Source organism: Ailuropoda melanoleuca, chromosome 8 (assembly GCF_002007445.2).
Source record: "Ailuropoda melanoleuca isolate Jingjing chromosome 8, ASM200744v2, whole genome shotgun sequence".
Lineage (NCBI taxonomy): Eukaryota > Metazoa > Chordata > Mammalia > Carnivora > Ursidae > Ailuropoda > Ailuropoda melanoleuca.
The window spans coordinates 70,400,381-70,427,813 of record NC_048225.1 but is presented as its reverse complement, the minus strand read 5'-3'; the positions used below and the strand labels follow the sequence as shown (position 1 = coordinate 70,427,813).

The 27,433-nt window shown below is 42.9% G+C and overlaps 1 protein-coding gene and 1 pseudogene across 7 annotated transcripts in view; one reads left to right on the top strand and one right to left on the bottom strand.

The window, feature by feature from the left end:
* RGS7 (regulator of G protein signaling 7) overlaps positions 1-27,386 on the bottom strand; it is a 507,900-nt gene extending 480,514 nt beyond the window's left edge. For 5 of the 7 annotated variants that reach the window (XM_019798898.2, XM_011223975.3, XM_034666669.1 and 2 more), the window contains exons 1-2: positions 27,289-27,386; positions 26,511-26,644 (exon numbers count right to left, since the gene is read on the bottom strand). In XM_019798898.2, coding sequence (XP_019654457.1) covers positions 26,511-26,588 — 78 coding nt within the window. In that variant the 5' untranslated portion in view covers positions 26,589-26,644; positions 27,289-27,386. Of the gene's footprint in view, positions 1-26,510; positions 26,645-26,727; positions 26,745-27,288 lie in introns of those variants that run through there. The other 2 variants (XM_019798899.2, XM_034666670.1) reach the window with 2 other exon arrangements.
* Positions 18,232-19,188, top strand: LOC105237276 (annotated as a pseudogene).
* Positions 27,387-27,433: the final 47 nt, after the last annotated feature.

Sequence of the window (27,433 nt, the reverse complement as noted above, 5' to 3'; positions counted from 1 at the left end):
ATTATTGAAATTCCTACAGGAAAAAAATAACTGTAATTAGAGACCTGAAACTCTTGAATATCATTTTCCCAATGAAATCATTATTCTTGTAACTAAGGTTTTGACAGAAAAAGGCTTCTAAGGGCACAACCATCACATTATAGCATACACCGTAAAGCTAAGTAACCATATTTTTCAAAGCACAAATAATGGCATATGGCTTAAAAAATATTTGAATTTGAAGGTTTATTTGTATAAAAGATTGTAATTTGTGCACATATGAAATTCATTTGATTTTCTATTTAATGACTCCTTTAAAAAGTTCTATGAAATCAGCACCGCCACAGAAAAATCTGGAAAGTATATTTGGCTAAAGATGGATCCACTTTCAAGCAGTTAAAATCAAAACAAAACAAAGAGAGCCCACCCTAGTTGTTCACAAAAATCGACCCCTAGGGGCACCTGGGTAGTGCAGTCGATAAGTGTCTGCCTTCCGTTCAGGGCGTGATCCCGGCGTTCCGGATCCAGTCCCGCATCAGGCTCCGCCGCTATGAGCCTGCTTCTTCCTCTCCCACTCCCCCTGCTTGTGTTCCCTCTCTTGCTGGCTGTCTCTATCTCTGTCAAATAAATAAATAAAATCTTAAAAAAAAAAAAAATTGACCCCTAGTAACATCTCTGATGTGTGGTGGGTGGCTGTGACACTCGTTAGCGACCTTGGACAAATCCTGAGCTTCTAGAAAGTTCCACCTCCTCATATGTGAAATAAAAGTGTTGGACTGCATGGCGCATCATCTCCTTAAAGTTTTGTGACTGTGTAGGCTTTTGAAAAGACCACCTGTCATTCACCAATTCCAAGCGAGGGTGCAGATGTTTAACTTCAGAAGCCACAGGCCCTGGAAGGTTTTAAATCAAGTGTTTGTAGGGGGAGTTCCTACAGCCATCCTCTGATGGCTAGTGCTTTAATCTTTTTTAAGATTTTATTTATTTATCTGACAGAGAGAGAGAGAGCACAAGCAGGGGGAGCAGCAGGCAGAGGGAGAGAGAGAAGGAAGCTCCCCACCGAGCAAGGAGCCCGATGCGGGGCTCGATCCCAGGACACTGGGATCATGACCTGAGCTGAAGGCAGACACGTAACCAACCAAGCCACCCAGGAACCCCAGCACTCTAACTTCTAACACAGATCCATTTAGCTTGACGGAATGTCAAACCTCTGCCTGCTCCCACCTGTGATCTTCATGTGCCCCATAACCAACGTGTACCACAGCTACCCATTCTTCAGCACGCTGGCTCATCTGTGGGCGGGACTACTATCTGGGATGCTTGCTTTAATACTTTATGCTGCCTTCTTGTAGCACTTAGTTCATTAAATCTGGGTCTTCACAGGAACATTTCAGAAAAGACTATCATCTTACCTCTTGTTAACTACTCCAAAATTAATAGGCAATTGGGTGATTTATTTTGTGGAAATACCCTGGAAACAAAGTTGATGCTCAGGCAACTGGTCTACCAGGAACATAAAGATTTTTTTTTTCTTTATTAAAGAAATACCTACACACAGACTCACATGTAAAAATCAACAACAGGGGCGCCTGGGTGGCACAGTGGTTAAGCATCTGCCTTCGGCTCAGGGCGTGATCCCGGCGTTATGGGATCGAGCCCCACATCAGGCTCCTCTGCTATGAGCCTGCTTCTTCCTCTCCCACTCCCCCTGCTTGTGTTCCCTCTCTCGCTGGCTGTCTCTATCTCTGTCAAATAAATAAATAAAATCTTTAAAAAAAATAAAATAAAATAAAAAAATAAAAATCAACAATAAATGTGAAATAGAAGTCATCACCACTTACCTGCATAAGCAATACTTTCCCTCATTTCCCTTACAGACAACATAAAGGGATGGAAAGAATCATTTTTGTTAAGTACTTGGTATGCTTCCATTTAATAAAAAGCCTATCTATAAAATACACTAGCTACCAATCTATCCTTCCTCACTGGTCAACTCTGGGGCCGTCATTCATCCCCTAATGTTCTCAGGGGTTTGAGGGCAACCTGTATCCACACCCAAACTTTCCATACCCAAGGTCCACTAGTTAGTTGCAAATGTAATCAAAAGAGATTGAGGCATTACAGAATCATTTCCAAATTTACCTTGACAGGATCCAAAGACAAATCATTAGAAAAGAAACAAAAGCATGTTTAAAAGGGAGGAAAGCATTCTGTCAATGAAGATCAAAAGGTGTGCAGAGTACATTCTGTTGCATAAGGGGTTTTAAATGTCCAAATGTTTGAAAACCCAGTTACAGCTGCTTGGAGGTCTTCCTAGACAGAATGCCCATCACCAGTGGTGAAAGACCTGTCTCCTTCCAACATTATCCTACACAAAATAGTTCACAGGAGACTTAATGGTTGTGATAATGCAATGCTGAGCTAATCTTCCACACAGGGCTCGGTGATGTCAGCATACCATATGCTCCCTTTAATATTATTCCATAATGAGCATGAGGTAGCTAAAAGTCATCAATAACCAGGTTCCCGTGGGTCCTTATTTACCAGGCCATGTGGTTCTGTCCTTGGAACTGGATAAAAGGAAGATGTTCCTTAGCTCTAGAAACTTCAGTGAGGTCTTGCAAGACATGTGACAAAGTGGAAGATGAGATGTAGAAAGAAAAGATACACGATGCTTTAAAATTCGATTTTACAGCGGTACACCAGAGAACATTGGTTCACAAGTCAATGAAAAGTTGGTGGCAAGTTTCTAACTAAAGTGAAACCTCGTGGCTCCGTCCTCTAATGCGATGAGCTTCAAGGGGCACATGTCATACATCTGAGAGTGAAAGGAAATGTACCGCATAATCCAGCACACTAAAAACCCCAACACTATGGAAAGCTGACTGGCATTTAATAAAATGTAATTAAACAGACTTAAACATAGAACTAGGGTTTGGGTTTAAATTATCAAATCACCAAAGTAAAACTTGACAAGGCTCCAGTTACACGGCAGCTTCTCTGAAAACTTTCTGGAGTCTTCCTTGGACTGCAGGCTCACTATGGTCTCAATGGCGAGGGGGCTGCTCAAACAAAAGCTGTTGAAAACATTCATGCAAAAGAGAATTATAATACCCAGGAAAGAGGTGGCAGACTTTCCACTGTACTCTCTACTAGTCAAGCCATTCCTGTGGTTGACTTTTCTTATGGAAAGTATATTTCATCCCAGAATCTAGAGGCACATCCTTCCACAATACAGAGCAAAATTACGCCTTGTTTCTTTTGGCACACAACAAACGTTTTCATTAATCCATCATTTCATCTCTATTTAGTTTGGCTTTTCCACGATTCCTGTATTACATGTGTTCTTCTTCAGTGGATTTTTCCTTCTGTTTTTCTAAACTATTTCCTCCTGCAGCTATCAAAAAACAACTAAAGAGATGTTTAAAATATACATATTACTTTGTTGCCCACTTCAGATCCTCTCTATCAAAAATTAGAGAGTCTCGGGGCGCCTGGGTGGCACAGCGGTTAAGCATCTGCCTTCAGCTCAGGGCGTGATCCCGGCGTTATGGGATAGCCCCACATCAGGCTCTTCTGCTATGAGCCTGCTTCTTCCTCTCCCACTCCCCCTGCTTGTGTTCCCTCTCTCGCTGGCTGTCTCTATCTCTGTTGAATAAATAAATAAAATCTTTAAAAAAAAAAAATTAGAGAGTCTCAGTCGGTTAAATGTCCAACTCTTTTTTTTTTTTAATTTATTTGGACAGAGAGAGAGAGACAGCCAGCGAGAGAGGGAACACAAGCAGGGGGAGTGGGAGAGGAAGAAGCAGGCTCCCAGAGAGGAGCCCGATACGGGGCTTGATCCCATAACGCTGGGATCACGCCCTAGGCGGAAGGCAGCTGCTCAAGGACTGAGCCACCCAGGCACCCCTAACTGTCCAACTCTTGAGTTCACCTCAGGCCATGATCTCAGGGTCATGGGAGCCCCTCGTTGGGCCCTGAGTGGTAAGTCTCCAAGCTCAGTGGGGAGTAGGCTTACGATGATCTCTCTTCCTATGCCTCTGCCCTTCCCGCCAGCTCACACACCAATAAATAAATAAATCTTTTAAAAAATCAGAGTGTAATCTAAGAAGGAAGGTATTGTATTCAGCCAGTCACTTACCCATTGCGCTTTTGTTCATTGAACTGAAAGTCATCACTAAGTTTGCAGAACCTCTTAGCTTCCTTTTGAGGGCAAAAGTATGCTAATGAAACTTTACTGACAATCTATTGGGTGTACTGCATTATAACACAATGGTTGAGAGAATTAACTTGAAAAAAAAAAAAAATCTGGGTTTGAATCCTGGCTCTGCAACAGGCAGGTTGGCCTTGGCATATTCCTCGACTTCTCAAATCTGTAACTAGTTTAAGGATTAAATTATATAGCATATGTAAAGTGCTTAGCACAACGCCACCCACGTGGTAAAGAAAAGTAGGGTTTAGCTATTATGTTGTTATTGATGTTCTTATTAGTGTTATTATTACTACTATTACTTATTCCCTTATATAGGCTAAGTTTTAGACCTGGGATCTAGCAATCATTTCTACTATTTTATTTCTGCATGTTTTTTTTACTAGTCTCATCTAATCCACAGTCTCTCTAGCAGGAGAGAATAAATAAACAACTACTCTTGGGCAATTTTACGGGCCAGCTGGAAGTGTGACCAGCAATGTTTTACAAAGAAGCAGAATGGGCAGCACAGCTTCTATTCAGATATCCTAAGTCAGGGAGTCAGAAGGTAATTATTCATTCATTCACACAGAGGAAAAAGATTTATGGTAATACAGTGATGAAAAATGATCAGTGTCAAAGAGAAACATCAATAAAATGCTGGGGGGAGTTCAGCAGATGGAGGAAGAATTGTGTTGGCCCTGGAAGGTTAAACTCGTAATGGACTGAGAGTGCAATCTAGTTCCTAAAATTGTTCTGGGGTTACTTTCATGCTGAAATCTCCCTCCCACCGGCTGCACCCCCAGGCTCCACTCCAGTCCTGATGTGTCTATGGGATTGACTTTTAAACATTTATTCCAAAAAATGCCAAGCGGTTTTAAAAGGTAATCATATGAGACATGGTTGTGAAAACTGTAAGCACAGGGCTGGAAGTAAGTGAGGCATCAGCCTGTTAGAGCTTCTCCAGGGGAGACCAACAAGTAGGGAAACAGATCCGCAAACCGCATCATGGGCTGCGACAGGGCTACATGAAACAGAAACATTAATCCTGGAAAAGAGAAGGCTTGGGGAACAATGACTGTTGTTTTTGTATAGGTGCAGTGCTCTTGTGTGAATGAGGGCTTGGGTCTCCTGTGTAAATCTGGCAATGTAAATGAGAACCACAGGAAAGAGTGCCAGAAAAATAGATTTTATGTTAACGTAAGGAACTAATTTATAATGGTTTGCGGTGTCCAACCACGGCTTCCTCCTGAAGAAGTGAACTCTGTTCTACTGACGGAGGTCCCCAGAGGGGAGCTGGGGAGGGAGGAGTGAGTTAGATAACTTGCATGGTCCCTTCACACTCCACTTAGGAAATGTCTAAGACAGTGAAACATTCTCCTTTTAGAGAAAATCTAATTAATTGTGCAAACTGTGTTCAGAACTTGATTGTGGTGTAGCTCTCCTATTTGCATGTCTGTAAGCAAATGAGAAACAGAAATTTACTGAAGGCTTAACCTTCCTTGGAGAGTTTAGCTGGAATGCCAATAAAATAAAGCTTCTGAATCCTCCCCCACAAATGGATATGAACAGGACCATGAAAAAAAAATTAAAATTTCAACTTCTGAACCATATAGTAGGGTGTCTGACATTATAAGAATGCAACAGGTAGCCCATTTCCCCACCAGCCTTTGTTTTCATGGCCTCCTGCCAAAGACGGAGAGTTTCATTCCAAAATGGTGAGGGATGATGTCTGGGACTATGCCCTCCTGTCTGCTTCAGTTCACTCCCCACCTTGGGGAAACAGGTAACAAACACAAGGTTTTATTCTGCTTTGAAGGCTCTTTCACAGAGAAGAAATTCAGGAGTTATAGTTTAGAAAGAATCTCCAAAGGAGGTCAACAGAGAGACAGACGTAGGCTCTCCTCAAAGGCACTGACCGCTACAATACTCATTCGTGTCCCTCAGCTCTCCACCGTTGACTTCTCAAGGCCTGCTAGACTCCTGGTTTTGACAGAAAAACACTCAGTTGGTGAGATGAGGTTACTAAGATGAGAGTAACTTCCCAAAGTCTACGTCTTCACAGGAGAAAACTTGCCACAGGTAATCCAGTGATAACTGGATGTGTCTCTTCTGGATCCTTTCAATCTTTACTTGGAGTCCATCGGAACAGATATATTCGGAATAAGATCTAGGGGTTGGGGGACAGGAAAAGACTTGGAATGGGAGAATGGGAGCTACTCTGTGAATTAGAAACCCTGAGCTTGTGTCTCCACATCTATAATCTTGGCTAAGTCTGAGACTGAGGTTTCTCATCTGCCCGATACACTAAGGATAATAACTCCCACAGGATAGGAGGGAGGGCTTCAAAGAAATGACATCTGTAAAAGCACTTTGTAAAGTCTGAAATGTACCTAAATGTTAGGTTATGGTAATCTTTTACTATGCCTAATAAGCATGATTTGACTCTTTAAATCTCAATAATTTAGCAATGATTTAAAGTAATACTCTGTATTTTCTTACTTTTGTGTAAGAATACCAAAACTATTTGCATAGATAGTATGATCTAGTAACAAGATTATTAAAAGGCCACTTGGAGTTTTAGATTTCTTTTTTAGTACAAAAATGTTCTTTTTATTCTGTAACTTAGCTTCTTATGTCTACAAAAAGTAGTCCTTGATATTTCTCTGTTTTGATCAGTTTCTGTGAAAGTTCTACATAAACAGCAATTATAATATCATGGTCTCATGAACACTGTTTGGCTCTGCAATGTTGAAACAAAACAAAAGCTATAACCACAAAGGAACTTGCTCAGAAATCTATCCGTGGAATAAGTCAGTGATATACACTGTATGTATAATACAATATATGTATTTTGGAAAGTGTTTTAATCCCTTCAAAAGAAAAAAAAAAGGTATACCAGAGATCAAATGTTTATCTTGAATAAGCAGATGATAGATAAGACAAATAAAAGCTTTTCTGAATTCTCAGCTTCTAGACTGACACTAAGAAGACAGCAGTGAACTGAAGAGTTAAAAACCTTTTCCCCTGAAAGAGTAATTAAGGCTTCCACTAATTGCAAGGGCAGTGGTTGAAACATCAGGATTCATCCTCAGTCACAAGGTTGGCTGGGTTACAAAGATCACTCTAGACCATGTAATGCTTTAAAAATACCAGTGACAGTCCTACCACACACATGCCCCTGGTGCCCCTCTCTGGAGAGGAAAGCTCCTCTGGGCATTCGAGTCAAAAGCTCTTTTGTATATTACAGGGCAATCGGTGGGGAGGGAGGGGCAAACTGAGCATTTCCCCCAAACAGCAAAACTCACTCAACTGACACAACTTTCCTTCCATACTGTAGATTTTTTAAAGTAGCATAAGAAGGCCCAGGATTTTTGTTTCCTTTGCACAGTATGACCATTCTATATTTTTTACAAAACAGGAAATTGCAATAAAAAGGGACATGTCTTGTCAAAAAGGCCCTACCAGTAGTTCTAGTAATAAAATAACTTCAAGAATTATCCACTGAGCTAGGCAAAGACCCTTTAATATACGCAGATACAAAAGAAAGCAAAATTTCCACAAGCATTATTAAATTATGGCATATTAGGAGTCATTAACAATCAGCAGGCAGGGGCACTGGGTTCTGCCAGTCTAATGTTCCAAACGATCAAAAATGATATCCACGGGGCAATTAATTTCCTGCACATTGATTATTCCAATCTCCACACTAATAAGGAGGGCTAAATGAAATAAAGTTAGAGAGCCCCGTGAGAAACTGCAGACGGAGCCTACTTGTAAGGGGCAGGGGTGGGGGCAGGGGGTTATAACCTCGGGAGATGAGCTACCTCTCAGGTTACTGGGGGAGCGAGAAGTTTCTCTGGCACCCTGACACACATCTTGACAACTCAGCACTGCTTAGAAATCATCTTTACGTCAATTATCCCCCTCCCACACGCACAAAATACGTGCATGTTCCACAAACGGAGGAATTAGGACCCGGACAGACTGTCCAAGCCAACCAGCTAGTGACGACCACAAGAACAGACCAGGGACTCCGGGTGAGTCCAATTAGCTTCTGCTCTGTGGAGACTTCCTTGGCTGCTTAATGCTCCTGGAATTAGCACAATGTCACTGCTATTAATTCAACAAGTGACAGCAAACCGTAAAACCATCCCTTTGGTCTTGGTTTACAGAACTACTTACTAATAAAATGTTAGTCAACAAATGTACCGACTCTGTTGTAAAAATTTTAACCACAATTCTAACCAGTCCTTCCTTCATACCATCCTTAATCTGTCAGACACTTATGAAATACCCAGTAAATCTGTCAGGCAACGTGTTCCTTTCTGTTGGGACACAACACGAAATCAGACCCAGATCCTGTTCTTAAAGGGCTCAAAATATTAAAAAAAAGAAGAAGAAAGCACACACACACACACAGTGGTGTGCCGGTAAGTATTTAACAACAGTTAAGACGGGAGAAAAGGGTGGAGGAGCTCCCGCGCTGTCAGTACTCCTACCATGGCCGATTTCAATCTGCCAACCTGCCGTCACTGAATGCAGACCAGGGGAGAGGGCGCAAGCCAGCAGCCGCTGACTGCAGTGCACCACTCCTCGATTTACACTGACACTCGTATTTGTGTAAATTTACACACACACACACACACATAAAAGAACAAACACTTTACAGTTGTTATCTTAAAGCAATGGGATTATGATTAATTTTATTTCTTCTTTACACGTTTTTAGCATCCAACCTTTTTTATAGAGTATTTTTTTTAAATCCTTAACTTTTCACCCATTTTAATGGAGCGATAATGGACATATGCCGCTGTGTATGTTTAAGGTATAGAGTATAATGACTTCACTTACATGAATGACGACCACAATTACTTTAGTTAACCTCTACCATCTCACATAGATACAAAAAATAGACTAAATGAAAAAGAGTAAAAAGAGTATTTTTTAGATCAGCACTAGCACCGATGTCCTCATCTGAGACCATTCCTACAAGGCAGTCCTGGCATTACCAGAACTACTCAAGGAGCAGAGAAACCAAAACATTTTAAAGGCACATCAAATTAGCTTTAGAGCCCCAGGTCCAGGTAGAGCTGAGAAAGGCAACACTTCGCAGAAAGGCTTCACTCAGCCCCGCTCCCCCGAGCCCCGCCCTCACTGCCGTAAGACCTTCTGTCCCCTGTAAAACACCTCCCAGACAGCTCTCACCACACAGTCTCCATCAGCTCAAGTGCTCGGTCATCCAGTCTGCACACGGAAGGAGAGGGAAGTGGGAGCATAGGAGGAAGACGATCGCTAAATCAAGTACAGGGACCCCGCAAGAATCTTCCTGCCGCAGCCAAGCCCCTAGACGCACTCAGGGAGATGCCACTGTGTGGCTGTGCGGTTAGACCTCAGCAGTGTCCGCAGCTGCAAGTCCGCGGTCCCTCCTTCAGCTTTCTCGATGCGCAGATGGATTCTGCTCTGGAACCGAGCAGCTTTGCCTCATCCCAGAAACCCTTCCTCTCTCTCCTTTTTTCACTTGTGACTATATACACCATGAAGCCCACAATCTTAAAAACCACTGATATTTAGAACTATTTTTAATAAAAAGAGCTGGAAGTTCCGTGGAAGGAAAACAAAACGCCTTATTGCCGCATGATGTCTGAACACTTGCGAAGCACTTCCACGTGTCTTATCATGTATCATTGTCACAATCACCCTCTGGCGTGTCTGTCCCCGTCCCCTCTGTATGTGAGCGGAAAGAAGCTCAGAGGGTTTACGAGCTCCCCGCAAGTTCCCGAGGCCACAGAAGGCTAGTCCACTGCCCTCAAAAACATGGACTTCAGGTTCCATATTCCAATCCAATAAGGAATCGCCCAGTCTTGACTCGATTTCAAATCCTGACACCACCACTTTCCTTCTGTGTGGCCTTAGGGCGGAATCCTCACCTTCTCTGGGCCTCATTAAGTCTTGTGGAGAATGGGGGAACAATACCTACTTCCCGGGGCTGTTATGAAACTCAAACAAAACCAAACTCGGCATATGGCGGGTTCACAACACATTCACCTCCCCTTTCCAAACCTGCCCTAGGCCCCCTGTTCGTTTCTCTGCCTCCTTTCCTTGTACCACCCTTCTGTCAAACACATTCGTTTTGTTTCTCGCCCTGACTCGGCAGGCCTCCCCAGTTTGACAGCGAGGGGTGCAATGGTCTTTTGATGGATGGTGTATTTTACGCATGGTGTACTTCTGTAACGAGAGTTAGCCCACACACAACTGGTAAATCGGGGAAATGTGTCAGTCCAACATAGAAGCCCCACCGGCAGTTCTCAGCACATTATATTTTGTGCTATCACGACACAGAGGCCACACGCGTGCACACACACACACACACACACACACACACGGGTGGGTGCAGCAAGCCGTGACGGAACGCGGCACTGCCCACGTGGCCTGCCCTTCCTCCTGGCTCAACCTGGCTACACGTGAGGTTTCAAAAGGGTTTACTGCACGTTCCTCTCAGATATTTGTACAAAACAAACAAGCAAAGCCTAGAGAAGGAGCCAGACCATTTGGGCAAAGCCTCTCACTGCTCCCCTACCTGCAAATTCCAATGCTAATGTCCCTCTGTCCTTGTTTTCAGAATCTGGCAGACCCGATGCTTCCTTATATACTCCTCCATCGAGCTACCGTCTCCTGTACCTTTTAGAGATAAAGCCTTGTATTACCACGTGATTCCTTTATTTAGAGGGAAGTTAGGTTATTATAGTTGTGCTGTTATTTTTAATAAGATCGCTATTGTCCTGGCTCATGTTTAATTATAACAGTAAATGTTTTGAGTGGCTAAAATGTTTATAGAGTGATCTATTCCAATTCTATTTCCCTTAAAATGGCAGTTATTTATACTGTGTGTTTTTGCAAAGTGTGGTTTTTTTAAAGGACTGTGTTGTGCTATAGCAGAAATGCCCATATTTTGCTATGTTGAGTAGATATTTTTTATATACTGAGGCACCATGGATTGGTGGAATAAACCGTTACAGATAAAGGGTTCTCATTGCCCTTACTTAACTCTTGGCTAAAATTCAACTCAGTACCTCATTTCTATGGTTAAGAATGAACAATTCCTACCAAAGATGCTACCATCTTTGGGCAGTTCATACTGGTTTTCATAGATATGCTCAACGAAATGCTTCCAAACATAAAACAAGGTTAACACGTCATGTTCAGTACTGGCCTAGCTCTACAACTGTAAGCAGCTTTTGTTTTATTATATAAAATTACCCCATTTTTAGTTAGCCAAACTTCCAAGCAAGCAATGACACTGCAAGAGAGCCCTTCTGTGCACGCTCTGCTGTATGGGTAACCAAGTTCTAGGGTGAAGAGAGAAGCTCAAATATTCTTTAAAGTTTTTCCTCTTACCCTTGCCATATTTAATTTGCAGTAAAATAAATAATATGGTTCATTTACACTGGTTTTTTGACATGGGCAAATAACCTTCCCAGGCCTCCATTTCCTTATAGGAAAACAGGAATTTTTATAAACCGAGTAACTGCACTACCAATTTTAGGAGAATGTGTGTGTGTGTGTGTGTGTGTGTGTGTGTGTGTGTGTGTGTAGGGAAATTACTAGTGAATCTGTGGGTCCTCCAATCTTGACGCCGTAAAGTGCTCTGGTAAAGAGCATATTATCATCATCACTGATGCTTTATCCCCTGACACTTCCCGGTAAATTGCCTGGCACATAATAATTGCTCAATAAGCATTTGCTGAATTAAGTTGAACCATATGCATAATTAATCTAAGTCCAAATTTCTCAATTAAGTTGTTTCAAAGAAACTAGATTTATTCCTAGACAGCAAATAGATTGTTTTTAAAATCAAACAAAAAAACTTCTATTTCAAATAAAACTTGAGCCCTGTTACCATCTTACAGACGTGAAATAAAAGGCACTGGATATAGTTGTTGAATTGGTTAGAATTTGGGTTTGTTGCAACTGACAAAAAATAGCAATATCTTGAAGAAAAGAAAGGCAACGAAAAAACTCTGTACAAATAATAACGACAGATGCACGTCATGACATATTTGTCCAGACCCACAGAAGGTGTCGCCCCAGGACTGAACCCTACAGCACACTGTGGACTCTGGGAGATCACGACGTGTCAGTGCAGGCCCGTCCTTGGTAACAAATGTACCGCTCTGGGGAATCCCGCTGATAATAGGGGACTCTATGTAGGGGCAGGGGCTCATTGGGAAATCTCTAAGACTGCTTTAAAAAAAATAAAATCTTGCAAACAATAGAAGAAGAAGACATACGTTAATTTCCTCTCACACGAAAGTTTACGCAGGCAAGCCAGTCAGCGTGCTGACACTACAGTGATCAGGGACCCAGGTCCACTCCGTTTGTTGTTCTGCCATCCACACGCGTCACCTTCCATTTCATGGCCAAGACGACTGGATGCCAGCCGGCAAGAAGGAGAAAGGGGAAAGAGAAAGGTAGATCCTTCTTTTTAAAGGGCATGTCTCAGATGCTATGCACATCTCTTCTGCTTACATCTCATCGGCCAGAAGGCATCCCAGGGCCATGCCTCGCAGGTCTCGGGAGCCTAGGAAATGGGACCATCACTGCAGTGGCCACGTGCCCACATGTAAACGCAGAGTGCTGTTAATGCGGAAATGTCAAAGACAGACCATGAGCTTTGAGTCAAACAAATTAATATGGTACAAATAAACTAATTTGCTTCTAGTAAGTTTTCAGAGTAAGACTATCACTTGAGTTTTAAGGCCATATGTAATCCAGTGCTAGTTAGTGGGAAGAGTCAGAACTCACCTCCCACAGATAAACTGCTTTGGATTCAAGCCATTAAAACTCCCAGCCCAAATGACCTGTACGGAGACTTCATTAAAATTAAAAGAAATGTTCTAAAAATAAATAAATAACTGCATAAGGCCAAGATTTAAGAGGGAAGGAGAGATCCATCTGAAATTACCTTTTCCAGTTATAACATAAATACATCTGTCTTCTTACCTTCAGGACAGAATGAATGCTCTATATTCACTACTGTTATCCAAACTTAATGCCCTGGGAATAATGTGGGGAGGGGCGCCTGGGTGGCTCAGTCTACGCGTCTGCCTTCAGCTCCGGGCGTGATCCGACCCACGTCAGGCTCCTCCACTGGAAGCCTGCTTCTTCCTGTCCCACTCCCCCTGCTTGTGTTCCCTCTCTCGGTGGTTGTCTCTATCTCTGTCAAATAAATAAATAAAATCTTTAAAAAAAAAAAAAAGCGTGGGGAGACTATATAAAAGCCAAAGAAGGACAATGAATATTATAATTTTGAGAGGGTCTGGGATATTCTTTAAAGCATTTACAAGATTCTCTAATAGATGTGAGACTTCCTGCCCCATCGCAACAACACAAAATGTGGTTATTTCAGACTCAAATAAAATGTAATTTATTTTTAAATTTGTTATTTTATTTATTTTTTTATTCATCAAGTTTCATCACCACCACCTAAAAGAATCAATTATGGAGGTTTCACTCTTAGCTAAAAACCTGGAAGCTAAGAATAGAAGTGACTTTAAAGATCTCCCATTAAAATCTAGCTCAGAACTCCAAGCAAAAATAGCAGAATTTTGGTTAGACAGAAATCTAAATGGTCATATAGTTCATAGGTCAAAACCATTCCTGAGGACAATCTAATCTGTATTTGAAAGCTCATGGATTCTCCAAAGAAGATATGAAAAAGCCCAATAAGTACATGAAAAGATGCTCAGTCATCAGGGAAACGCAAATCAAAACCACCATCCCCGTTAGGACGACTACTATCAAAAGTAACAAGTGTTGGTGAGGGTGTGGGGACCTTACGACCTTTGTGTTCCGTAACGTGTAAAATGCTGCAGCCACTAAGGACATTGGTACGACGGCTCCTCAAAAAAATTAAAGATACATTTACCATACGATCCAGCAATTCCAACTCCGGAGGGGAAAGCGGGGACTCAAGGGGACATCTGCACACCCATGTTCGCTGCAGCATTATTCACAACAGCCAAAGGGGCAGCGACCCAAGTGCCCAGCGACAGATGACGTTCAAACAAAATGTGACATAGACCCATACAGTGGAGTATTATTCAGCCTTAAAAAGAAAGAAAATTCTGATACGTAACAGAGCATGGATGAACCCTGAGGACATTATAAGAGGGAAATAAGCCAGTCACAAAAGGACAAATATGCTACGATTCCATTTCCATGCGGTCCCAAGAGCAGCCGCATCCATAAGGTGGCCTGGCGGCTGCCAGGGCTGAAAAAGAAGACTAGGAAATTGGTGTTTAATGGGTGCAAGTTTCAGTTTTGGGAGATGGAGGGTGGTGATGGTTACACCACACTGTGAACACCCTTAATGCCTCTGAACTGTACACTTAAAAATGGTTAAAATGGTAAATTTTATGATATATTTTACCACAATAAAAAAAGAAAAAAGAAAGATGACAGACCCTTTTGAGCAAATATTTAAAAAATTTTAAAAAACTCCTGGAGTAGGATGTGCCGTCATAGAAAGGACTCAGGATGAATAAAAGAATAATTATCATTTCATTTACATTTATCTTCCTTAAAAGGAAGTACCCTATACACATATGAAGGAATTTAGACCTTAAAAGATAGGTTTTCTGAGATTTGCCTCAAAATAATCCCCCGGGGGCAGCGTCCGTGGTGAAGCCCGTGGTTAACGACTGTTACGCTATGTGATGGCACACGCAGGTCCCTTCCATTATTTTTTCTACTGATGTATCTGTTTGAATTGTACCATAATTGAACATTTTAGGTAATTTTTACTGTACTTTTATGGTATGAAAAAATTTTTAACAAAATTATCAAGAGCACTGAAGAGCAGCAAATTCTAAAATATGTGTAAGAAAGAAAATTTTCAAAGGGAAGTGCTCCCTAGATATTTCCACTTCCATTTATAGGGAAGCCCAGTTCCTTTCCTGTGGGCTTTTTTAAGAAATAGCTAAACTATACTGAATGTTTCTGACTCACCCAGGCTTTCCATGCACTATTGATGTGTTCCTCATAATAACCTACTCCCACCCCCATTTCACAGATGAGGAACCGAACACTCAAAGAAGCAAGGTTATCCGATTCAAATTCACAGGTATTACGTCAGTTTTAATCCAGGAGCCTGACTGCAAAGCCTTAAGCTCACTTAACAAGCACCTTTCTCTCTCTCCCCTTTCTTGCTGGCGAAGGACGGCCTCATCAGCCCCGAGTCGCCAGAATGGGGGTGGCCTGATTGACAACCTATGGAAGGAGACACTTCGTTTTCTAAGGAATGAGATCAACACCGCTGCCTCAGTTGTCCAGTAAAGCCCTGAGCGTTTTCAACATTAGCTTAGCTCCATTCAGTTCCCTGAATGTGGACTCACTAAGCGTCAGAAGCTGTATGACCTCGAGCGCTGTGCTAGGCACTCAGGTCGGCAACAAGAAGATACAGATCAACATAGAAGTTATTTTAGGAACCAGGTGACCAAACATGAATACATTTCCATATCACCCAGCTCTTCCCCTTTCATGTCACTCATCAGCCTGATGAGTTGCCTGACATCAGTCTTTGCCACCGTGACATAAGCACAATGAGGGCACAGGGGCTGTCTGCCTTGCCCACGGCTCTGTCCCCAGGGCCGACCACGGGGCTGGGACAGAGCCCAGGCTCAGTGCACACGGAGTGAGAGGAACTAAATTCGGAGTGTCATGACTGTTCGCTAATTTAATTGGAAGCAATGTGACGAAGAGGCAACAGCAGAGTCTTTGCACGAAGCACTGATTTGCTTGTCCGTTCACTCGTCCATGCATTTATACACAACTACGTGCCACTTTTGTAGGCGCTGGGAACACAGCAGTGAAAGACCGGCGTCTCCACCTCCAGGAAGCGCACCAGCTCTGCCACTAACCCCCGGAGATCCTGGGAAGTCTGCAGGGGTCAGTGTCAGCTGTCTGCTTAGACCAACAGGACACTAATAACCAACATGCAACGTTGTTTTAAGGAAGATGGGTAATATTTGTAGAGAAGCGGACATAAGGTAAGCACTCAGTAAATGGCAACTATTCTAATTAACAATAAATCAAAAGTCAGAACAAAACACGAAGTTATAACCCAGAGCAAGTGACACATGGCCTTAAATACCAGAGCAAATGTACCTAGAAAAGTTCGGTGACAGAAATGTTCGTAAAATGTGTTCTTTCTATGTGGCACTTAATTTTCTTCAAAATGTTTGGGATATGTCATCTTAAATAGGGGTGAAAAATCTTCCTGGATTTCTGTACAAGAGAAAAAGCAGCTACTGAATCAGTCGGCCTGACATTCAAAAGCTTTGAGCGGCCAAAGAAGGTCATGTAGATTTATATTGTTTTTGACATCTTCCAGCAACGACCAAACAGGGGAAATCATGTCAATTGAGCTTCTCAATGACCCACGGCCATGGGGACACTTAGCAAGCAGGGAAAGACTTATCAGGAAGCCTTCTGCAAAGTTCACTCTTTCAAGGAGTCTTGGTAATTTCCACAATTCCCAAAAAGCGTCCACAAGTATTAACTGTCAGTCACTCTCCGTCAAGCATTTTCACTGACATTTCATTTCACCTTCTCCAAGATTCTGTGAGGCAGTCTCTGTCATTCTACGACAGAAATGAAACTCAGAGAAGGTGAGAAGGGTGCCCACGCTGGCACAGCTAGTGCGGGGTGCACAGGAACCCGCAGCCAGCCCTGCGGGTCGACCAGGAGGCCCAGCCCTCTCTCAATGCTACATCCCCATGGGCTTCTCGGCTTCCTTCTGACTTTCTCAGACACAGGAAAGAGAAGTGAGCTTAAAAAGAAAAAAAAGGGGAATTCCTTATACCCTAATTTTAAATCCTGAACAAGGATTCCAACCACTTTAAAGCCCTTTTACGGGGAAGCTTCTTGTTTTTTCTCATTCTTGTGAGGAATTAGAATGGCTAGAATGCATCTCTGAGATGCCACAAGATGGAGAGCAGCTGAAAGGCCTCTGACATCTGCACGTCATCCAAGCGCCTGCGAGCGCCCTTGCTGGCCGGTGCCTGCAGGCTTCGGTCCCACAACCACTGTCTTCTCGCCTTAGCAGAGCCACCCTCTCCTGACACTGAAAGTTTCCACAGGATGACAAAATAAGTAAATAAACTAACTACTCCTTCATCCTAATATCTACCATCTCCTTATCAGGCCACGGTCTTCCTTCAAAACTTCACTTCTATTTAATTCCCTTAAAAAATCATTTGTTGAGCCCTACTCTGTTGCAAGCACCATGTGCCCAGTGTCAGCCTAGGGACAGCATATTCTTTTATCTCTTCTCTTGGGTTGGATGCTGTTTTCCCAAAGCTCTTTGCTCCTTAACACTGTCAAATATAATGATCACTAGCCACAGGGGGTTATTTAACTTTAAATCACTTAAAATTAAGTGTAATTTAAGATTCAGGTCTGGGGAGAGTCACATTTCAAGTGTTCCACTGCCCCGTGCTGGTGTCCACCATACCAGCCAGTCCATGCATAGGTATTTCCACCAAGGTATAAAGTTCCGTGGGACAGTCCTGCCGTAGGGCATCACGTTCTGTGTTTTCATCCGCCTACAATTTCCAGCCAGGATCAGATCAAGAACAGAGCCACTTGCACAGTGGGGCAGACCACACTCCACACCTTATCGTTCCTCTCCAAACGAGAGTCCAGGGGCAGGGAACACAATCCCATAACCATCGCCCGTGAGCTTTCAGGCATCCTGCGGCAACCCAAGGACGCCGTGGAGAGACCAGGGTGCTGATTCCTTACTGACTCTGAACTACACACAAGGCCTGACTGTGTTTATTTGAAAAGAGAGAGAAAACACGAAGAACAGAGCTCAGAACCGACGTGTCGCGCTTTATCTGGGCTTGGTCGTTTCAGGACTGTCTCGTGTCCATCACACACTATGTGGAGTCAGCTCGCAGGTCTGTGACGCCCGAAAATCGAGAGCTTCTTGGTGTCCCAGCAGCTGTACCCAGCAGCTCCGTGGCCATCACTGGGCCACCAAACAAACATACGAGTGACACCGGAAGTGCGATGGCTATCCTTCCGGTCACCATGAGAAGAAAAGAAAGAAGCAAGATCCAGAGGCTCATGAACGTTCAAAGAAAGTAAAACAGATGACTGGTCAGAAAGCTACGCTCTACCACGAGCAGCGCCATGCTGAGAATAAACTATCGAGACGAGACGCATGAAAAGAGGGCCGCCTGGGGGGCTCGGTCAATGAAGCGTCTGCCTTCGCTCAGGTCACGATCCCAGGGTCCTGGGATCCAGCCCCTAGTCAGGCTCCCTGCTCAGTGGGGAGTCTGTTTCTCCCTCTCCCACTCCCCCTTGTGCTCTCACTCTCTCTCTCTCTCTCTCTCTGTCAAATAGACAAACAAAATCTGGGGGGAAAAAAAAGACGCATGAAAAGAGAAACACCGAACAGAAGAATGATGGGAAGACTCCACAGGGAGCAGCATCTGCATATGTACTGGCCAGGGAGGGACAGTCCGCACCTAAAGTACTTTCCAGTCTGATTCAACAAAAACAAAAAGAAAAAGGGAGAAATGGGAGTTCCTTTGCCCAAGGTTCCTGCCCAGGGAGAAAGAAGTATTAAAAGTTATTCAAACAGGAAAAAGAAAGAAGAAAGCATGGAAGAGAATGGTTACTTAGGCCTGCTTTGTTGGAGATGGCTTTACTCGAAAACCACCTAATTATGAAAGATTCATTAGGCCAATGGGCTTATGTGTCAAAAAGGCCCATGTAACACATCCTGAAGTGAAAGCCACCTTTTGCCTACAAGTGCTTGGTGTAAGAAAGAAACCCTCTTCCCCACTATGTACAACTTTGGGTGTTATTACCAAAGGTACTGTCCTGGAGGTGAATGTGAGTGAGCTGAGCCTTGTAATACAAGGAGACAAGGTTATTTGGGGGAAAGATGCCCAGGTTACCAACATCCTGAAAATGATGGATGCCTGAATGCAGTCTTGCTGGTGTGACAGCAGTTTGAGACTAGGAACACCTTGTAATTACCGCAGACTACACACGAATCAGGAAAACCACCACTACTGCAGTGGTTCTGAATATCACAGAACAGCCTTCCATATCTGCAGGCATCAAGAGAACTGCTTATTCTATTGTAAAAGATAGATTGAGGCGCCTGGGCAGTTCAGTCCGTTAAGTGTTGGACTCTTGCTTTCAGCTCAGGTCATGATCTCAGGAGCCTGAGATCGAGCCCGTGGCAGGCTCCGTGCTCAGCACACAGTCTGCTTGAGATTCTTTCCCTTTGCCCCTTCCCCCACTCAATGGCATGTGCTCTCTTTGTCTAAAATAAACGAAAAAACCTTAAAAAAAATTAAAATAAGTAAATAAATAAAAATTAAATAAAAGAAAAAGCCATCAAAAGACAAATAAAGACCTGAATTCAAGCTGTGTGACTACAGACAAATTGTGTTACTTCTCTAATCCTCAATTTCATCATCTGCAAAATGAAAAAGTAGACAAATTCTAAGTTCCCTTTCACTTCTGAAATTCCTGGATTCAAAGGCTTTATTTAGTTTACAAAATATTCAAGGAACTGTACAGACTTCAGAGATATATAAGATAATACTTCAAAGAGCTTATTAAAAAGTAGAAGCTAGCCAAAAAAAAAAAAAAAAGGAGAAGCTAGCTACATAGGACTAAATAGTGTTAGAAAGGACACTGTGTTATGAAAACGGTACTACCAAAACAGCCTACGGAATCTGCCTCCCTAACTTTCAGGAAGACATGAAAATACTCACCCTTTTCCCTTTGTCAAAAAATTTAACAACATAGTGGTTCCCATGGCACATACAAGATGTTTAATAATTTTAATTAAATCAACAGGAATAATAATTACTATTACCGTTGTTATGGTATTTATTGATAATCTAGTATGTGTTAGGGTCTCTACGAGACACTTCCCTAGGTAACTCATTTTGCCACCAAACAGCTCTACGAAGGAAACACATCTGGTTTTCTTTCTTTTATAGATAAGGAAACTGAAGTGAAAGGATTCAGCCGCTAACCCACAACCGGACAGATGAACACTGGCAAAGCCAAGATTTACAACCAAGACCACGCCACTGTCCTGCACATGTTTCTACTTTAGTACACCGGCTCCTTAAGAAAATGTTTACTTGCTGATAACCAGGAAGGACATAAAATGAGAAGGCTCCTAGACTTACGCTTAAGAACCCAGCTAATGTCACAAAGCTGCCCTTTTCCTCTACATTTCTTCAGAAGACGGAACAGCAACTCATCTTTCTGGACATGTTCTTCAGCCAAAATATTCCAGCCTACACCAGGTGGCAGTTTTAATGGAATTGGAACCAAGTCCATGACTGCCTATTAGAGTTCCAATGTCCTGAGACCTTTGTTAATTGAATTAGACACAAGAGAAAGGGAACTGAAAAGAGGGTAAGTTAAATTTTCATAATGCCTTGGGCAAATGGCAGAGAGAAGTGGGCCTTTTTTCCCCTATGGAGCCGGGTACCCACTTTATCATTTACAATTATTTTATAATTAGATTGGTGTTTTGTAAGACAGAAGTCCCTGTCACCCTGACCTTCCAATGCCTCCTTTTCACTGATATGAGAGAGGGAGGAAGGGCCAAGCATCTCTGTTGCTTATTTTCCACAGTTCTGTTTTTCAAGGAGACTTAACATTTATTATGTCACCAAACTATCCAAATCCAAAATATTTCCATATTCTCTGCAGTGAACACATTCCATCACCCACACCACCTAAAAATACCTTGCTCTCCATCACTCAGTAGAACCACAAAGGCTATTAGGAGGCAATAAAATCCCTAGATAGCTTCTCTTTCCTACATCTGCACTCTCTTCTGATCAATTAGATTCAGGGAGGCTGGAGGTGGGAAATACAGGAAATAAAATTCAGGCCACAAATCCTTATCTTAATCCCACAAATAGCACTGGCCAGCAACAACTGGGGAGGGAAAAGCTCAACCGTGGAAGGCTTTCCTGCTCTGAACCCAAGTTAATTATTATCCAAAATCCATCATTGAATTATTACTCATAAAATGTCTGCTTCTCAGCAAAAATATCACAGATGGCGGTCCTAGTCTATCTCGGGGCACATATCAGTATTTATGTCACTGAGGGGAAAATAAGTCTGCATTTGATTGAGACAGATTAAGTTCATATTTATAGTAGATAATCTCCCTTAGTCTAGAAAGGTGCTTTCAAATAATCTAATTTCTAGAAGACACTCCATTCTGGAATTTTTCAGCAATAGCAAGACACGTGTCCTGGCCCCTGCCTCCCATCGAAGCCCTTAACTGAGAAATCTGAAGGCTTAAAGGCTCGGGTCTTTTGTGATGACCTATTTGCAAACATCCCTCTCTTTTCTCATGGGCCTTTCTCTTACCATAAATATTCTTCACCAGCACCCTAAACCCAGAAAGACCAAGACAAGCAAGGTTCAAAAATGTCAATGGTTATTTTTTATCATGGAGTTTAGGGAGGGGGTGGGGATATTGACACCTCCAAGACTGACCAGACTGGACAAACCGAAAGAGACAGAGGCACTGAGTTAGTGTAGGAAATGTCAGCTAACTCCACCCCTAAGAGGCAAGGAACGTCAGCGGCTCCATTTCTTCCAAGGAAGAAGCAAGCCCCTCCCCTTTCTTATGGGTATGTGTACACTCATGGAACTCTCAGGGAACGTGCAACGGACTTCACAAACAGCCTTCAAAGGCAAGGTCTAGGTCAAACCAATCAGGATGGGGACTTGTCCTACTGGGGTGACAGCTCCCACCGCACCTTTCTGCAGGAAAGGCCAGTGGGCCCTCCTTTCTCTTCAAGAACAGAGCAGTGGGTCCTGAAATACTAACAGTTTGCCACACCACATCCACACCGACATACTGGACCCTATGGTACATATGCAACCAAGTTTAAAAGTGTCCCTGCAACAGCATGTGCATAACAGGTACCCAAACCAGACTGGACTCTGCTGTTTTATCCAAAAGGCATCATTTTCTCTTTTACAACTAAACAGAGCATCATCTCAGGGAAAACTTACCTTCATGCTTAGGTCTGTTTTGAAAAGAAGAAATTAAAAGGAAGAAGCAACTGGAAGATGCATGGGAAATGAAGAGAAGAGAGGAGCACGGAGGGGAGGGTGGGCAAGGACCAGGAGGGGTGGGGAGGGGAGGGCGCAGGTGTGGCGGACACGCAGGTCTGCTATCACCAAAAACACATGCATCCCACTAAGGTAGCGAACGAGGAAATATTTTGATTTTCTTTTCCAGCAGTCGAAGCATAAATGGTTGCTACAGTAATATCAGAAATTAGTGGTCATTTTGAGCGTTCTTGCTAGTGAAAAGCCAGCATTCCAGCCAATTTGAAATACTGGCCCCAAGGTGCCCTAGATATTTTGTTTTTCAAATGCAGGAATGTCAGCTGCTGGACAAAAAGTGATGTATACCGTCTAGTGCGCAACATGCTGGCCAGACACCAAATGTGGAATGTGTCTCCCTGTACCCTGGGTTCCAGCTCAGCCGTCCTCCACAGCCAGCGCCACGCCCAGAGCAAGGATTCTGCCCAGAACAGGGCAAGAACGCGAGCAGTATTTGAACAAAACTGAGTTCAAAGCCGTCCCCTCTAACAAATGTTTCAAGAAGCTAGCCCAAAGCCAAGGCAAGTTGGCACTCAGGGGGTCTCTTCTTAAGGAAGCTGATTACCCCTAATTCTACTGTAGTTATGGCCTGTCTGAAGGGAGCCTAGAAAGCCCCAAAATTAAATGTGGCCGAGCCTCCTATTTTATGAGCTTTTAAATAAGGTGTTCTCAAACACATAAAACGGCAGAAACTCTCTCACTTTAATCACGCGCTTATGAAAGAAAACAGCATTATGAGTTGAAAAATTGACAAGGCATATATTTCATCCATACGGATTTTTAAATTGTACCTATGACCTCAAATGAAGCCTACAGAGACCCTTCATTTTTAAAATTCTGTTAAGTATAATTAACTTGCAAAGTTATATTAGTTTCAGGTTACAACATACTGATACAACAGCTGTACATATTACTCAGAGCTCACCACAGTACGTGTCATCACCATTTATCACCATGCAACATTATTAAAGTATTATTAACTTATAGTCCCTATGCTGTACTTTTCACCTCCAGGAGTTATTTATTTTATAGTTGGAAGTTTGTATCTCTTAATCCCCTTTATGGATTTCACCTGTCTTTCCACCCGAGATCCCTCACATGAAGCCAAAAAGGTTCTCACAAACATCCCAGACCAACCTGCAGGTCCCAACATTGACCGTGAGGCAGCATTACCACTGTCCCCAGCCACTGTGCATTTTCCCATAACACCACTACAGAATTCTCCATGGAAAAGAGACCCCTGGAATCTTCCTATCATTTGGAGGAATGCCTTTAATCCACATGAGGATAATCGTAATAGGAGAAACAGTTGGTGAACAGGAGAAAGTCATGCATCCCAGCTCTTTTCTGTGCATTCCCCTTTGCTAACCACTCAGTCTCCCCTCCCTCACAGGACGGTTACTACCTGTCATTTATGCACAGGAACGTCACTATGTGTCATTCATAGCCTACCCAGACAAAATGGAAACAGCACATACATATCTTCAGTGTGTGTAAATCACAAGAATCCTTAGAGTAACCAAGAGGTGTCCTATGGGGAAGGGGAAAAGGTGAGAACACTACGAATGTTTCTAGCCCAGATCCTACTTCCGAGAACAGTGTTGCAACAGGGAAGCAGATGTAGAAAACTGGCAAGAACTGATAAAACAGCAGGTTATCCACTCTCTGCACTGCCACTGAGGAATGCACCGTGGTACCAAGCTCTTTCCTAAACCTGTGACTGACTTCATGATTGATAAGCATTTGTAACACAGTGCTTTCTCCTTCAAGCAGGTGCAGCAGATGGCATATCCTAGTAACATATAGCAGTCCCACACCCCTCTCCCACTACTCTGCGGTTCTTCACTGTAAAATTTGGCCTCTACTGAAAATACATTAACTGTAAAGCCCATAGAACATAGAAGACACAAGAAACTGGTAAACGGTCACATGAAACCATGATGTCAGACGGTGTGTCTCCACACAGACATGGGCCACTTTGATGTGTGTTTCATTATATAAATTACCTGCTATTTATACATTCTTCTTTATATCACAAACACAAAATACATATGCTCAGAGAATAAAAGAATACATAGGCAATCCATAGTTACACATCACAAGTACAAATCACTAACTTATTTTTTCTAATAACGATTTTTCAGAGAAATATTTTCTAAAAGTAAATTGTGCCATTCGTACAAAACAAAGAGCTAATGAAAGGAGGGCAGAAAAAGTATCACACGGAGTTCCAAGCTCAACCAACAAAGTAATAACGTTTAAGGGAATCAGGCATCGTGCCCCCTCCCTGAAGTCACAGTCTGTCAACTTACAAGCAGTACTCGCCGCAATTTGGTGCCAATGCAACAATCTGCAGAATAAATTCAAAATGAGCATGAAGAAGCTCAGGTAAGACTCTATAACCTAATAACTATTTCGAAAGCTCCCAGTCTCGCTTTTTCATTTATTCTCATAATAACTGACTAAATGACATACCTGGATTCATGTCACACTAAGCTTATTTCTAATCAAGATAAGTGTCAGGTGTCGATCAACGTAGCCCCCATCTTCTATAAGGAACCAGAAAAAGAATATAGTGTTTGACTGAACAAAAGCAGCTCACTACTGTAGCTTTACACCCTAAAGTCCAGCTCTCCGCATGTACACACCTGTAAGACAGAATTTATAATTGCCACCTCTTGCATATAATATTAAAACCATACCAAACAATGAAAACACTGTAACTTATTTAAAAACACATTAACTGCCCTCCAAATAGCTCTTCTCAGAACAAACCCTATATAGAATGGGTGGCAAATATCCAGTTTTTTCAATTGATGTAGGAATACAATAGTAATAATTTAGGCTCAAGTGGATTATGTCCTTAATTTACCCAGTTGGGATACGTTAAGCCTAAAACAGGACCAATTTTTATTTCCTATCATACTGTGTTGTCCCAGACACATAAAACTGCATTCACAGGTACACAACACAGTACCGTCTGTAAGGCTAGAGAAAAAAACCACTAATGCTATGTCAGGATGCCCATGAACCTTCACAATAAACCCATAACAATATTCCCTCAAACACATATTCATCACCGCCTCTTAATGATTTTGGCCCACATAGCAGAAAGTTTAGATTTAGTACGGAGCAAGGTAGCATAGCGCTTTCCAGCTGTATTCATGAAAAAACATTTATAAACTTACCTGGACTCCCCAAGGGGCTCACACTAATTAGACCTTTAACAATTTCCTTGATTCCAAGGTATGATTTTTTTGTCACTGCTAACATTAACTAAAAAAATCTTGCCCAATAACCACTACAGATAATATGCTAAAGAAAAATAATGCCAGCATAAAATGAAATAGGAACTGGTACAGAAGTTAAATAAAGAATATTACTTCCTTAATTTTAGTAGTATTGGTGATTGTGACCAGAATGAAGTTACCTAAGCAACCACTCCAAAGCACACACAATATTCAAATGTATCTTTATGATGGCTCAGTGTCTACAAGTTTGCTGCTGATAGCATTGTTATAACATGTAGAAAGCTGTCAGATCCGTTTGTGGGGGGGAGCTCTGAATATACAGGTTTATTTAATGGTCAAATGGCACTAAAATACCCATAAACAAAAGCATAAAAAAAACCCAAAGTAAAAAAATAATTTAGTCTAACACCAAAAAAAAAATAAGAATTGTTTAGTCACAAGTAAAATCTTTAAACCACCCATAGATTCCCAGGCACATTCACTCTTGTCGGAAGAACTGCAAAGTGGTCTTTTCATTTCTAAAATGCTATGCATTTACATAACCCTGACAACCCAAATGCTTAGGGGGAGTATATGAAAAAGCTTTTAACAACTATTACGGATGCTATAAAATCACATGCATAACAAAATATGTGGGATGCCCAAACTTGCTGATATTGCTGATTGCAGATTAATCTATGTGAAATCAGCAGGGAAAGGAGCGGGCGGAGGACGGCTGGCCTCATGTGCTTCATTGTGTCTCTACACAGCTGAGAACATCAGGTTATCCTCAAGAAGAGTGCGCAGTATTTGGCAATATGGGAAACCCCTGAGGCCACAGAATTGATATACACGTTACTCTGGGGGAAAACAAAGTCAAAGAAGCCAAAAGTTTCCCTTTTCCTCCCAGAAAGTGAAGACAATCTTACCTTTCTGTATACCAGCATGTTGGGTGATTCGTCTGCGACCCCGTTGCTGGTCTGCGTGTAATTATTCCCCTGGGCCATGTCACCCCACACTTGGTCCGCTGAGATCTCAGATACCGGAATTACTGGTCTGCGCGCTGCACAGGGTGAGGGAGACTTCAGTGAGATGCGAATGGTGGTGCTCAAGGGGGGTGACCCACCCCACATGCAGCATACTTACATGCCGGGCTGGCTGGAGGAAGGGGCACAGAAATAGATTTTTTTTTTTTTTTACAAAACTGATTTTACACCTACAGTAACCTCGGGGAGTTGTAAGAAATGACAATCTTTTAGTTAGAATAGTCATTTGGCTCCGGTTTTAACTGACTTGATCCTCTGGATACTCATTTTAAAAAGTATTGGACGCTCCCCTAAAAAACCCACGGTCACCACGTCTGCGCTACCGAGTTCTCAGGTCTCCCAACACTCGCATCTCGACTTGATGTTTTCCCAAAAGGGCGGAAAGGCAGCACCCTCGCTCCCAGGTGATCTGGCTAGTTCCCCACCGGCAGCGCATCACCCAGGCCCATTCCGCGCGGCATTCTCCCTTCGTTCCCCCGGGTCTCCCACACGGAGCGAAGGAGCTTCGCCCACTGCCACCTGCCCGCGCTGCGCGCCCCGGGTCCCCTCCTCTCCACTCCGCTTCGGAAGTCAGGACGGAACCCTGCCCAGTCTTCGCCAGAAGGCACCAGAATCCGTCCCGGCCACAGGAACTGGTGGGAGTCCACCCTTCGGCGAGTACCTGGGTCACCGCGGGCAGCAGCCCGACCGCAGGAACCCGAGAGCCACCGGCCCAACTGGAGCAAGCCGGCGAGCCCCAGCTCCCGCCGCCCGGCTCTCCCGGCGCCACAAATGGCAGCGGTGTCAGCACCGCGGACCCGGGCGAG